This window comes from Crocuta crocuta, unplaced genomic scaffold (assembly GCF_008692635.1).
Source record: "Crocuta crocuta isolate KB4526 unplaced genomic scaffold, BGI_CrCroc_1.0 scaffold708, whole genome shotgun sequence".
NCBI classification, from domain to species: Eukaryota; Metazoa; Chordata; class Mammalia; order Carnivora; family Hyaenidae; genus Crocuta; species Crocuta crocuta.
This window is the reverse complement of record NW_027530073.1, coordinates 268,754-284,780: the sequence shown is the minus strand read 5'-3', so window position 1 is coordinate 284,780 and position 16,027 is coordinate 268,754. Positions and strand designations below refer to the sequence as shown.

The following is a 16,027-nucleotide window of genomic DNA, read 5'->3' as shown; positions in this document are numbered from 1 at the left end:
ATTAAGGAATATACTTTGGAGAGCTACAAGCTTACAGAATCTTACACAGATGAGACTTCTGTTTATTGTCCTCAGCAAACTGATCTTTTTTTTCCCTGCTTTTTTTCTTGAAGCACATTTGGCTCAGTAAGTGCTTTCAAAATATTATCTTTACAGGACTTTTCATGGTTTGTAACCCTCTACAAATATACTTGTTTTTCTTTAGTTTGTGTATTATAATAAATTTCAATCTAGTCCTTGAAGGTTTTCTTAGAAAACATAATTCTTAGCTCAATCTGTATATCATACATTGTTGTGTAAATTGAAACTTTATATATCCTATTTATTTATTATTTTTTAAATGCTTATTTATTTTTGAGAAAGAGAGAGACACAGCATGAGTGGGGGAGGAGCAGAGAGAGAGGGAGATACAGAATCTGAAACAGGTTCCAGGCTCCGAGCTGTCAACACAGAGCCTGATGCAGGCCTTGAACTCAGAACTGCGAGATCATGACCTGAGCCGAAGTTGGCGCTCAACTGACTGAACCACCCAGGCACCCCAAATATCCTATTTATTTTTTTGAAAATTGGTGAAATATCCTCAGAAGCCATCCTATCATGATGAAATAGTTAAAAGAACTTCAATTTATTGTGGAGTATTCATTCTGGTGATGTTTATGTTTAAAAATACCACACATTCTCATAATGTTTTGCACAAAATCAATGGCAAAAAAGAACTAAGTGCAAAGATACTCTAACTGAATTAAATATATTCCCTAACAATTCATGAAAATATCTTTTTCCTGGAAATCAAAACTTTATGCAGCATTTATTCATTTTTTAAACAAATATATATTCCAAATTCTATGTAAGTCCATGTGGGAGAACACAAAGATTTATGCTTTCTACCCTTGAAGATTTAAGGTATATCAGGATAAGGAAAAATACTCCAAAGCTAAATAACAAAACGACCACATGTGATTAAACCCTAGGTTAGTTTTACATTTTAAAAGTGCATGATTCTGAATCACTCTTGGATTCAGTTTGAATATCTTGCTTGAGAAACTTTGGAAATATGCACAGCTCTATTTGAGATTTGCCTGCCTCACTGATTCTATTCAAGATGAAGCAAGAAGCAAAAAGAAATGTGAATTTTGCCTATTTCTCAAATTATTTGGGTTTGAACACAGGGAAGAGGAAATGTAAGGCTTTACCCTGCAACTCTGGGAAGGATGACACCTTCTGAGACGATGAGAGCTACCATGAGCTCTAGGATGACCACAAGAGGCTGAAGAGATAATTAGAGTGTGATAGGTTTGTATTCCATTGTATTCCACTACGATCTCAAAGCTATAGGACCCTGAACATGTTCCTTGAATAGCTCTCTTGTGTTAGAGAAGAAATGAGAGAGTGTTTCAGGTATTCTGCTATGGACTGCCTTCTTTTTTTTTTTTTTTAAATGTTTTATTTCTGAGAGAGAGAGAGACAGCATGAGCAGGGGAGGGTCAGAGAGAGAGAGGGAGATACAGACTCTGAAACAGGCTCCAGGCTCTGAGCTGTCAGCACAGAGCCCGACGCAAGGCTCGAACCCACGAACCGTGAGATCATGACCTGAACCGAAGTCGGACGGTTAACCGACTGAGCCACCCAGGCGCCCCTGGACTGCCTTCTAAACTGGTTCTGGGAGTGTAGCATTATCAAATTCAAACTTCTGAGACATTGAGGATACCATGGAAACCTTGCTGACAATAACTGGTAGATAGTTAAGAATGTCATAGTCAATAAGAATCTTGAACAATGTGACCTGAAGTCAGTATCCCATACCTAACACTTAAACCTGGAGCAGCTGACAATAAATGCTTCTAGGAGCTACCAGTAAAGACCACCTAAGAGGCTGCCAGCAGAATTCATGGGAATCTCTATCAGTGGGCATCTCCATTAGAAACAGGAAGTTGATAACCAGGATCTATAGTCTAATTGCTTAGAGGTCTCTGGCTTTCTACAGAGAGTTACATTTAGCAACTAGGGTAGAGAGTCCCTATTTTTCATTAATTTCTTACTGAATGAAGATTAAATTTGTCCGGCAGACAATGCACTAAGATTGGAAATTCAGAGACTCTGGCTAGGACACAAACACCTTGAAGTGTAGTAGGCTTTTATGTTCTTAGTGGAATCATAAGATTATGGGAATTCAGAGGAGAGTAGGCCTGAGTTAGATGCTCAGCTGTTATTCATCAAGGTGCTGTACTTTAAATTATATAGGCTATGGACTTGATACTGAGGAATAAAGGGAATAATAATAGTTACAGTGTGTCAGAAAGTCTTTCAAGGTAGAAAAAATGACAAAGATGTAGACACAACAATACTGCTTTAGAACTTTTTGGCTGGAGTGAGTCTGTATTAGCTACAAGAAAATAGAAGATGGGAAGGTAGATTTAGTCTAAATTGTTTTCAGGTACTTGAAGAGCAAGTTAAGGAGTATGGAGACAACTGGAAGTATCAAGGTTAAGAAGGCCAAAATGAATGCAGCATTTTAAAAAGAATGAAAATTCTAAGGTTAGGTTATATATTTGGGAGCTTGCTTCTTGAGATAGCCCTGAATCGCATTGTACTTTCCTCTTAGAACTGCCTTTGTTGCCTCCCATAGGGTTTGAACTGTCATGTTTTCATTTGCTTCCATGTCTTTTTCTTTTTTTAATTTCTTCTTTAATTTCCTGGTTAACCCAAGAATTCTTTAGTAGGGTATTCTTTAGCATCCATGTATTTAGGTGCTTTTCAAATTCTTCTTGTGCTTGATTTCAAGTTTCATTACATTGTGATCTGAAAATATGCATGGTATGATCTCGATCTTTCTGTACCTGTTGAGGACTCATTTGACCCAATAAGTGATCTATTCTGGAGAATGTACCATGAATCTGGAGAAGAATGTGTATTCTGCTGCTTTAGGATGAGATGTTCTGAATATGTCTTTAAGTCCATCTGGTCTAGTGTGTCATTCAAAGCCATTGTTTTTTTTGTCGATTTTCTGCTTAGATGATCTGTCCATTGCTGTAAATCGGGTGTTGAAGTCTCCTTACTATTATTCTACTTTATCAATGAGTTTCTTTATGTTTTTTATTAATTGTTTATATATTTGGGTATTTCAAGTTGGGGGCATAAATATTTATGAATGTTATATATTCTTGAAGGATAAAGCTCTTAAATATGATATAATGCCCTTCTTCATCTCTTGTTCAGTCTCTGTTTTAAAATCTAGTTTGTCTGGGGACACCCGGATGGCTCAGTTGGTTAAACATTGGACTGCAGCTCAGGTCATGATCTCATGGTTCATGAGTTTGAGCCCCATATTGGGCTCTGTGCCTGGAGCCTGCTTCAAATTCTGTGTCTCCCTCTCTCTCTCTTCCTGCTCACACTCTGTCTCTACCTGAAAAATAAATAAACATTTTAAAAAATCTAGTTTGTCTGATATAGGTATGGCTACTTTGGCTTTCTTTTGACCTCCAATAGCATGGATAGATGGTTTTCCATCCCCTTATTTCAATCTGCAAGTGTCTTTAGGTCTAAAATGAGTCTCTTGTAGGCAGCATATAAATAGATCTTGATTTTTATCCATTCTGCTACCCTATGTCTTTTAGGTGGAACATTTAGCCCATTAACATTCAGAGTGATTCTGAAAGATGAGTTTAGTGCCATTGTGTTAACCGACCTACAGAGCTGGCATTTCTGGTAATCTCTGGTCCTTTGCAGTCCTTGTTGCCTTGGTCTGCTACTAACCTTACACATGAAAAGATGCTCAACCTCACTCATCATCAGGGAAATATAAATCATAGCCACAATGAGATACCACTTCACACCTGTCAGAATGGCTAAAATTAAAACCCAGGAAACAACAGATGTTGGTGAGGATGTGGAGAAAGAGGAACCCTTTTGCACTGCTGGTGGAAATGCAAACTGGTGCAGCCACTCTGGAAAACAGTATGGAGATTTACCAAAAAATAAATGTAGAATTACCCTATAGCCCAGCAAATGCACTACTAGGTACTAATCCAAAGGACATAAAAATGCTGATTTGAAGGGGCACATGTACCTCAATGTTTACTGCAGTGCTATCAACAATAGCCAAATTATGGAAAGAGTCCAAATGTCCATTGACTGATGAATGGATAAAGAAGATGTGGTGTGTGTGCATATATATATATATATATATACACATATATATACGTATATATATATATATAGTATATATAGTATATATATACTACTTGGTGATGGAAAAGAATGAAATCTTGCCATTTGCAGCAATGTGGATAAAACTAGAAGATATTATGTTAAGTGGAATAAGTTAGAGAAAGACAAATATAATATAATTTCATTCACATGTGGAATTTTCATATATTGAAAATATATTTTCAATCACATGTGGAATTTCACANCTGCTGGTGGAAATGCAAACTGGTGCAGCCACTCTGGAAAACAGTATGGAGATTTACCAAAAAATAAATGTAGAATTACCCTATAGCCCAGCAAATGCACTACTAGGTACTAATCCAAAGGACATAAAAATGCTGATTTGAAGGGGCACATGTNTATATTTTCAATCACATGTGGAATTTCACAATATAATTTCACTCACATGTGGAATTTAAGAAACACAACAGATGAACATAGGGGAAGGGAAGGAAAAAATAAAATAAAAACAGAGAGGGAGACAAACTATAAGAGACTCTTAAAGACAGAGAGCAAACTAAAGGTTGCTGGAGGAGTTGTGGGTGGGGTGATGGGCTAAATCGGTGATGGGCATTAAGAAGGGCACTAGCTGAGATGAGCACTGGGTATTATACGTAAGTGATGAATCACTGGGTTCTACTCCTGAAACCAATACCATGCTGTATGTTAACTAACTTGAGTTTAAATAATAATAAAAAAATCATAGAACCTGCACTGACATAATAGAATGCTAAAAAACTGAGAAATTAAACCAGATCACTTGAGGAGAAGTGAAGGAAATAAAATTCACCTGTAGGATGAAATTCCCAAAAGGGGAACAGTTTGTAAGCATTATTTGGAATAGGGAAAGCATTTAATTCTATTGGGCAGAGGGGAGCTAGGTAGACACTGATTCACTGACAATGGGAGAGATCTAATTAAAGAGGATACTTTTAAGATTAAGGGGTTCGGGTCGGTCACTGAGTTTTGTGTTTATAAAAAATCCCATACAAAGAGTCAATTTGTATTCAGTTTCACAGACTGTGTAACACCCACGTGTGTTGGCAGACTGGGACAGCTAGAACAGGGAAGGAAATGACTCAAAGTTATTTAATAAAACTGGTTTTGATCAAAAATAAAAATAAAAGATTGTCACTACCTATGGGCTAGGTTGAAGTGCAAGGGGTGGATAAAAGTTGTAAACAGACAAAGTAGGAATGAACAATGCAGTCGACGCATGAAATCAAGGCGGTGAATTAGGCTGTAGGAAACTCAGGGAAATAAAACCTTATTATAAAGGAATAATTGATGGAATGTCAAAACTGGAAGTTGGAGGGTGCAGTGGCCAGTGTGATGTTCGAAATGCAGAACTGAATTAGGAACAGCAGAATCAATAATAGCTGGTTTGATGGGAAGATAATGAGTTTCATTTAAGGCCTTTGGAATTTGATTTGTGAATATTTTAAAATAAAGTCCCTCATGTCATAAAACAAAATATGGGTATGATTTTTTGTTTTTTGCAGTCTCTCCCTAGGAGGGAGTATTGGCTTTTTTGGTCTTAACTTGCATCTCTATTTGGATGACTCCAGGCCCTGTCCTCTCTCTTTTACTCCATAATCAACTGCCTGCTGAACATTTCCCACTTGGAAATTCTCATCCTAGAGCCCACAAAGTGAATACAGAGGGTCCCATGGATTGGTACCAAACTGGAGCCATAGGGACAGCTTTGTCAAAACAGGAAATTTTTTACAGCCTTTATTACCTGCAAGATTTGTGCATTTATAATACAGGTAAAATGTTTTCAGGAGAAATAAAAAAAATGAACATATCTCATGGGACATAGCCAAGCAAATTTTCTGGCAGTACAGAGAAAAACAGAAACAAAAGAGAACAACATTTAATAACGTCCTTAGAGACGTAAGTTTACTATTCTACTAAGGCTGCATATGATTTAAAATACTCTTGAATACTATTAAACTATAATAGAACCCAAGTTTCCTAAACTCTCTCTGATCAAAAGGCTGACAGCCTGAGGCATAGTGAATTTATTTTTAGTAAAGAAGAAGGGCAGACTGGGATAAAATAGAGCCATTTTGTTCCCATCTAGCATTTACAACAGTTTTTATTGAGGAAAAAGTCAAGATGGCAGCTGACACAGCCAGATTAAATGTCATTATCCATTCTGTAATTTTTGCAGAAGTCACTTACACCTAATTCTAGAAAATAGACATCTGGTCAAACATAGTTTGACAGAGAGTTCCAGTGCCTCACCACACAGTGTTCTTCTGTGTGGTATTCCTTCCCAGTATGTGTCTAAATCAGGAAGCCTATCCCTGACTTCACCAGTACTCTTTGGATTTTCTAATTTGGGGAAAAAGTAGGATTGAATTACTTTGGGAGGCCTCACAAAATATCAGGTAATAACATACCTTGACAGTGTGCATTTGTTACCAGCATAAAAAACAAAAAAACAAAATAGAGAAGCTTTGGAGAGAATCTGACAATGGATGTAAATGACTTAATTAACATCATCTATTACTTTTGTACTCTATATTATGATCTGTTAGTGATTACGTAGGACTTCACAGATAGCTTCTTGCTGTAAGTAGTTGAATTTTTTGTTTGTTTGGTTTGACACGGTAATGAGAACAGTTTGACTAATACAAGAACTGCATAATTAATATACAGAGAGGGGCGCCTGGGTGGCTCAGTCGGTTAAGCCTCCGACTTTCGCTTAGGTCATGATCTCGCGGTTCGTGGTTTTGAGCCCCGCGTCGGGCTATGTGCTGACTGCCAGCTCAGAGCCTGGAGCCTGTTTCAGTCTGTGACTCTCTCTCTCTCTCTCTCTGACCCTCCCCTGCTCACGCTGTCTCTCTCTTTCCTAGAAATAAATAAAACATTAAAAAAAACAGTAGTAGTGTCAATAACAACAAAACATTTCATACTTAATAATCGAGAGGAGGTAACTTTTAATTAAAACATCCCCTGCTTGGATATGATAAATATATTTCCTGTGACATGCAGCTTTTCCTATATTTAAGCTCTCAACATTTTGCTTGCCTCTTTTGTTCTTTCTTCAAATGAAGAATGGAAATCTGGAAGAATTAGTTGTACCCTATGCATACCGGAGGAAGCTCACCATGATGTTTTTGTGGATGAAGCCCCTCCGATATCGAGCTGGTTTCAGATGTGGATATTCTTCAGTGCTGGTGATTCTAATATTCCAAACCTTTTTCCAGGCCTCATAAAGCTGAACGTGTACAGGGTAGACACCCGAGTGGTGAGGGGCCACCGCATAGCCCATGTCCGTAGGAATGCCATGCTCCTAAGACCAAGCATACACGAATTAGAATGTGGGAAGATTTATTTTGATCCCATTTTTACCCCAAGATTTTCAAATGTGGTATAAATACATTTGTTTAAATCCATCATTATTTAATTTTATTGTAAAACTTAAGGGGCGCCTGGGTGGCTCAGTCGGTTGAGTGTCCGACTTTCAGCTCAGGTCATGATCCCACGGTTAGTGGGATCGAGCCCCGCGTCGGGCTCTGTGCTGACTGCCAGCTCAGAGCCTGGAGCCTATTTCAGAGTCTGTGTCTCCCTCTCTCTCTGACCCTCCCCTGCTCACGCTGTCTCTTCTCTCTCCTAGAAATAAATAAAAATATTTTAAAAAAAAACAAAAAAAACTTAAGTAACAAACATCAAGACCTCTAGACACCATGAAGCCTAACCATTCCACCAGTCTTGATGTTAACACATTTGTGTTGAAGAGAGGGTGGAACAGGACTAGTGGTTTTAGTGAGTAACTTGAAAGAGTCTGCATTTAGTGCATCTTGTCATAGCCACCTGTTCTTCCTTCTCATAATTTTAATAAGTGAAATGACAAGCACTTGTTACAAACAACACTCAGCACTCCCCACAAAATAAGACCAACCTTTATTAGAGGAATAGAACACATTCCGGGTTTGCTAGATCTGCTAAGAGGATTTTTATTTCGCTTGTTGCCCAGGTTCTACCAAGCTTTCTACACTTCTGGTGGTCCTTCGGCATGTGGGCCAATAATAGACTATGTTCCCTGCCTTGGAAGAAACATGCACTTTCAATGAGAAAATGTGTTAAATCTTATAGAGCAATTTTCTTTGAGGTTGAAGTCCTGGTTATAGTAAAAGTAGAAAGTACTGAAAGAGCCAAATAATCTGGAAATTTAGTTCATTTGAAGTCAAGATTTTGTATATACAATGAGTGCAGTTACAAAAAATAGTTTTAAAATCACACATACACATATATATGCACACACACTACTATCGTCTATTCAGTTGATTCTGACCAGGTCAGAAAATTCCAAAAATAAATCTATGCGACATCTGGATATATTACAGGGGGTGTGGGGAAACCTTGTATAATGTGATTGTTCTTCTTCATTTGAGATGGTCCATTAATCCTGATACATAGAGGAATCTTTTGGCATGGAGGAAAACTGCACAGGCATAAAAGATGAAATGTGTCTTTTATGAAAAGATCACCCATGGCTTCAGCAGTAGATGTGATTTTTTTTTCTCCTGATAGTTTATTTTTATAGCTGTAATTTCAATTGCTTTATAGTCTTCAAAAGTTCCACCTAAATAGGCTTTGCTTGAATTAGTCATGGCTTTTCTTCACGTTAAAGAAAAATTTCACATACAGAGATACCATCAGTATCAGGCTACTAAATATATTATAGAAATATGCTACAAATGGATATGGAAAAAAAGGCTAGCTGTGTTTGGCTAGGTTGTAGAGCTAGCTTTTTATTCCCCCCTCCCAACTTATATAATAACAGGAGGTGATGAAGTACATGAAGCCCCTGAACATAGAAACAAAACAGGTTGCTAATGGTTTGTAGTTCCTTAAGTATCAGACTCCTCTACACGGCATAAAGGGGCCTCAACTTTTGGTCCCGATACTATCTACATGGCCTTATCTCCTATCAGCAACCATCCTTCTCATGCCCAATATCTGATGATTCCCTTCAAGTCTTTGCTCTGCACTGTACACACTGTTCTCAACTGGAATACCCCTTTCCTCTTATCTTGTAAATTCTGCTCATCACTGAAGACTGAGTTCAGGCAGGTATAGTTGGAGTTATTGAAAAGGGATACCCCCACGTTTATGCCACGAGGAAAAGCATTAGAGGGGAGTGACCCATGCCTGTGTTTTTGAGGGGTGACAGAGAAAGTTTCATGTTCTTCATTTTATTTGCATCTCCGTAGAAATTACCATATTTATGCAACTATTATTTTATCATTTAGAATTTCACTAAAAACTGATTTGAAACATCTCACTGCATTTTTTACTGTTTTTCTTTTTAAAAACTCAAGCCAAAGCAAATTTTTTTCAACTAAAAATAATTTACCAAGGCATACTTTGTGTTACAAAAGGTCAGTGAAGTACTCATCTAAATTGGTGTAAAAAATGGGGTGCAGTGATAACGGACTGAATGAAAGAAAATGAATTTCAATCATAGAAATTTAAAGAAAAAATTAACAGTTACAGGTTAACAGTTTTTAAGAACCAAGGAAAAATGCACAATGATAGGAACAGTACCATTAAATTCAAATGTCCCCAAATTTGTAAGAAATTATATGAATAGAAAGCTCAAGGTGGTTTTAAATGCCCATCAGTGTTTGTCTCTGTCGTCAGGAACACCATGTGAGAAAAGGATGGCCCTGCACAGCAGGGACACTTCCTTTACTTTGGAGTATTCTCCAATATTGGGGGGAAAATTATATATACAACTTTTGTTTTTTATTTCCAGCTTTTAACACTGAAGAAATGCTGAGGCTTTTTAGTCTCATCTTTTATTTGTGTGCTGGTGCAGCTTGTCACTGTGGTAGAAAACACCACTCCTGGAGTCAGACACATCCGGCCATTTTGGTTTTGCCTTTCCCATTGGTTTGGCCTTTGGCAAGTGATTTATGACCTCTAAGCCTTGTCCTAGTCTTTAAAATGCTAGTCATAGAGTACTTATGTCAAAGGAGTTGAGAGTAAATTAAATAGTATTATACAGGGAAAGCATTCAGTGCATGATACACATTCAATGTTTGTTGTTTATTGTTGTCATTACTCACCTGACTCCATTTTTTTATAAGCTATGATCCTACTATTCAACCATAATGTGCATATTATGAAACCACTGGGCCACCTTTTTATCAGTAAAAGAGCTAGGCCCTCTTTCCTATTTTCACCGCAGATTTTGGGATTCTCTCTTATGAGGATTCTGTGACTTGTATCCTAATATCTCTTCTTGTGCTTACTTCCCTCCTGATCTGTCCAAATGGCCTCAACCAGTGCCATGTGGCTCCAGCCTATAAATTATTGACAGTTAGTTAGAAAATATCTTTTAAAATAGCATTTAGATAAGGACAACATAAATTGGCACCCAAGTTTGCATTCAGTACCAGAAAGAACACTTGAAATGTTATCACACAGAAAAGTTTGGGCTAAAATGTAGGTAGGAAGGCAGGCTATCAGGTTTTAGAAGGTTTGGGTACAATGCTTAATGCTTGACTGAATATTCTCTTCCAAACCTTTTAATGTGAAATTAAGCACTTATTATTTTGTTATATGGGGCCAGAAGCCTAAAATAATAGACATTTTAGCTTAAAAAGTTAATTCTCCTTCTCTGTTAATCCTTTTTTTTTTTTTTTAAATATCCTTCTCTGTTAATCCTTGATTAAAAGTAGCATCTTAGTTCTAGGAACTCTGTAATCCACACCAAGATTTTCCTAGTGGACCAAAAAGACTGGGGAATATGGCTATGTCAGTATAAAATGGAAGTTAAATACTTAGAACACAGGTGGGACTAATGAGTCTTACAGCTGAACTCTGCATCTTCACCTCTCATCTCTACCAGATATGCTCTTTCCCTGGGGTTCCTCCATGTCATTAAATGACACTATTGGTCATCATCCAACTAGTGTTCAAATATGTAGAAATACTTATATGTTGTTCTTGACACCTATTTCCTCATTCTTTCCTTAAATCCAGTCCATTATCATATCCTATCAGTACTAGCTCCAGTTTACATCTTAAATCTATCCACTTTTCTCTAATTCTGTCATCACCATTACCCTAGAATAATCTACCATTTTATTCCAGGGGCTTCTAGCACAGGCTCCTAACTCTTCTCTCTTTTCCTCTCTCATGGACTCTAATCTATTTTCTACATAGTAGCCAAAGTAAGACTTAAAAGTCACAAATATGATCCTGTAATGTCCTTTTCAAAATCTATCTTTGTTTTCCCCTTGACTTATGGTAAAATACAAAATTCTTAGGATAGTTCCAAGCCTTGCATGATATGACACTTTTCTCCCTATCTCATTTTCCACCACCCTCTCCCCCTTCACTGTATTTCCATCATATTTATCTTTTCATGAAATCCATCAAGCATTTTCCTATCTTAGCATCCTCCTATATATGGTTTTCTTAGCCTGGTATAAATGTCCCTACTCCAACTCTTCACCTGGATAAATGACACCTCTTTTTGGTGATTCATCCTGTCATATCTATAAAGAAGCCTTCACTGACAAGTCCTTACCTAAATTAAGTCCACATTAAGACTTCTTTTTGTAGCCTTCATTTCTTTTTCATAGTACAGTGCACAGTTTGCAAGTGAATATTGTTCTGTGTAATTATTTTGTAATGTCTCTCTTCTTCATGAAACCATAAGCTCCCTAAGTTCTGGGTTTTGTTTTGTCTACTGCTAGATGCCCAGTGTCTTACCAATAGCAAGCACTCAATAAGTATTACTGAGCAAGTTTGTGAACTGATTCGGACCACCTCCTCTCATTTTAACTTTCATTTTCTCAATGATCTCAGTTAAACTCTCAGTTTGCCTGCAGAATGGACATATGGTACCTCACTGGGAAATTTAACACTTATATGAGTAATACATGAAAACATTTTTGAGACTGTAGCTAAAAATTTTTATTCAAGTGCAAAGTAGACATTTATTTGTTATTATGAACTTATATATTTAAATTACACTGTATAGAATAAAAATTGCAAGATTTTCATAAATTATACATTTAAATACTTCCAAATAGAGAATGTGAAGATAATATATTTTTATCAAGTAAAAATGATCCTATATTCCTTAGAAAAATTCCCCAAAAAACTAAAAGAAGAGAGAAAAAAATTTGTTATTCAGGTTATTTGAGCTGCTCAAGTAATTTTAATACTGAAGAATCATTGTTACAACCTTTGATAATGTTTACTTAAATTCTTGCTAGTATACGAATGGTACTTTACTTTTTAAAAATTTGAGTATAGTTGACACACACTCTTACATTAGTTTCAGGTGTTCAAGGTAGTGATTTGACAAGTTTATACATCATGTTGTGTTCACCACAAGTATAGCCACCATCTGTCCCACTATATCACTATTACTATACCATTGGCTGTATTCCTTATGCTCTACCTTTTATTCCCAAGACTTACTCATTCCATAAATGGAGGCCTGTATTCCTTCCTCTCCCCTTCATCCATTTTGCCCATCCCCCACCTCCCTCCCCTCTGGCAACCATTAGTTTGTTCTCTGTATTTATAGTTCTGCTTCTGTTTTTTTGTTTGTTTATTCCTTTTTTTTTTTTTAATTCTACTTACATGGTATTTGTCTTTCTCAGTCTGACTTATTTCACTTAGCATAATGGAATGGTATTTTACTTACTTTTAATATTTTTCCCTTTTAATCTTTATAAATAGAAGAACCTTTTAAATTTCCACTTATGACTAGACTTGTTGCCTGTTTTCATATTCCTCAGATTAGCAAGTTTGAAAACTAATATAATTAAAAAACCCACATGGTAGGCAACCAAACAGACATTCTATATTCTATAGTGGAAAAAATCTAAAAGTTCATTACAACATAATTTGGAAAAACCTCTAAGTGCTTTTTTACAGTTCATTTTGGTTAGAATGTCCCATTTCCTCAGTTTTAGAGAAGTTCATTCTTTGGTTAACTGTCTCATAGTATTTAAATTTACAATTTACATGGGTTTATGATACAGTTTCTGTATGTTTATATTTGGTAGTATATTTCGCAGTTGTTTCTAGAAAAAATATTGTTTGCCTTTGATTTTTAAAGTGGCTTCCTTAAAAGCTATTGCTTTTCACATAGAAAGGAATACATATTTCCATATGATAGGAGCATGTTTGGAAAATAAATTAGAACCTTTTAACATAAAAGACATATGAGTGCGGACACACACATACACACTATGTATATATATATACATATATGTATATACATATATGTATATATATATATGTATATACATATATATGTATATGTTTATATATATGTATATATATGAAGGAAATGATTTATGAAACTATTCCCTTGAATTTGAGGAGCATTTTAAAGCTTCTAAAGACAGTTTCTTTTCCTAAAGTGAAACTAATGGGCTATACATGAAGTTTAGTTTATGGGAGCCCAGGGGGCCTCTCTCCCATCTGGAGAAGGAGGAGTTCTGTAGCAGTTACAATAGATGTAAATTACCATTTCAAAGACGTGAATTCCTTCTTTACCTAGAACTAAACCAAGCAAGTCAGGGTGTATCTTTAGGCTAGGGAATTAAGGTTTGGAAGTGAATAACATTGTCAATATTAAAATTTGTTCCCCTAATAAATGACAGTATCTCTGGTATGGCTTGAAATAAAAGATCCTGAAAGAAATAATTATCTCAGTATAGGAATCTGATATTTTATTTTTTTCAATTGTGCAAGTAGTCACTAAGGCTCAGATTTAAAATTCTATGTTTATTTGACATAATCTGTGTGGTTTTAGAAGTGATATTATATTCAGATGCTAAGTATAAATGCACTGTTTTTAGTCCATGATGTAATCTTAAACTAACATGTAATTTTTCACCTATAAATTTAAGGAAGTAATAACCTCCTATGATGTGATTGGCATATTTACATAAATTTGGTTAATTTTTATAGATTTGGCCAATAAACTTATTTCTAGGTTTTTTTTTACATGGTATTAAATTCATCATATAAAGTTCTGTTTGCTGGTTGGTACATGAAAACTCTGCAGTGATGATCATGGTGTTTTTATTTTTATTTTTTTTCTTTCATAGTTTATTGTCAAGTTGGTTTCCATATAACACTCAGTGCTCATCCCAACAAGTGTTCTCCTCCATGCCTATCACCCCCTTTCCCTTCTCCCCCACCCCTATCAGCCCTCAGTTTGTTTTCAGTATTCAAGAGTCTCTCATGGTTTGCCTCCCTCTGTCTCCCCAACTATTTTTTCCCCTTCTCCTCCCCCATGGTCCTCTGTTAAGTTTCTCCTGATCCACTTATAAGTGAAAACATATGGTATCTGTCTTTCTCTGACTGACTTATTTCTCTCAGCATAACACCCTCTAGTTCCATCCACGTTGGTACACATGGTCAGATTCATTCTTTCTCATTGCCATGTAGTATTCCAGTATATAGATAAACCACATCTTCTTGACCCATTCATCAGTTGATGGACATTTAGGCTCTTTCCATGCTTTGGCTATTGTTGAAAGTCCTGCTATGAACATTGGGGTCCATGTGCCCCTATGCATCAGCACTCCTGTATCCCTTGGGTAAATTCCTAGCAGTGCTATTGCTGGGTCATAGAGGAGTTCTATTGTTAATTTTTTGAGGAACCTCCACTCTGTTTTCCAGAGGGGCTGCACCTGTTTACATTCCCACCAACAGTGTAGGAGGGTGCCCGTTTCTCCACATCCTCACCAGCATCTAGAGTCTCCTGATTTGTTGATCATGTGGTTTTTAATACATTTGGTTTAACAGTTTAAGCTCATCCTCTGTTGGCAGCTGTTGTATAATTAAGAATTTGCTGGTCTTCATCATCCCTGGTTCTTGGGAGATAAGATTGAAATCCTTAAGATTTTCCTGAGTAATAGGAATGACTTTGTTATTGATGGTCAGCTCCTGACACCATATCTAAGCTTATGCTGACAAGATGATTCAGAACAGGGTTTGGTCNCGCATAGCAGGATTAGGAGGAACTTAACAAAAGACCATGGGGGAGAAGAGTGGGAAAAATAGTTGGGGAGACAGAGGGAGGCAAACCATGAGAGGATCTTGAATGCTGAGAACAAACTGAGGGCTGACAGGGTGGGGGGGTGATGGGCATGGAGGAGGGCACTTGTGCAGATAAGCACTGGGTGTTATGTGGAACCAATTTGACAATAAACTATAAAAAAAAAAAAAAAAGGAACAGGGTGTGTCCAGGCCAGAAAAGCCACCCATGTAATTAGAGGGGAGGTGCTTTGAACCAGGTGATATTGGCCTGACCTCCAGGTAGGGGTGGAGCACTGGAGACTGAGTTCAAGCACATGCCACTGATTCAATCAATCATGCATATAAAATGAAACCCCAATGAGAACGTGACACCAAGGCCTATGTGAGCTTCCCTGAGTCCAGAAAACCCAGGAACATGATATTCTTTGTCTTATAGTTTGGATATGAAAGAAGCATGTCTACAGTAACACAAGTCTTTGGATTAGTGTTAAAGGTGTTAAACAATGAAATGGTTGGTGTCTACCAGACAATCTCAGGGATAAGGAGACCACATAGTATCATGGAGTTTTCTCCAAATATATAGGAACACTTGGCTCAACTTTGTGCTGCCCTTCATGAGTTGTAGGATCTTGGGTAGGTCTCACCAAGTCTCACTTCCCTTGCTTGCCGAGTAGGGACAATAACATTAATGATAAAAAATTGTATAGAATGACAGATATAATATAAACAATATTGGTCAATTACTATTTAATTTCCTTTCAATTTATTAATATTCTCTTTT

At 36.8% G+C, this 16,027-nt stretch overlaps 1 protein-coding gene across 1 annotated transcript in view; it reads right to left on the bottom strand.

The window, feature by feature from the left end:
• Positions 1-16,027, bottom strand: part of LOC144232035 (bifunctional heparan sulfate N-deacetylase/N-sulfotransferase 3) — a 181,986-nt gene that overhangs the window by 93,616 nt on the left and 72,343 nt on the right. The window contains exon 4 of the mRNA XM_077764718.1: positions 7,325-7,510. Coding sequence (XP_077620844.1) covers positions 7,325-7,510 — 186 coding nt within the window. The remainder of the gene's footprint in view (positions 1-7,324; positions 7,511-16,027) is intronic.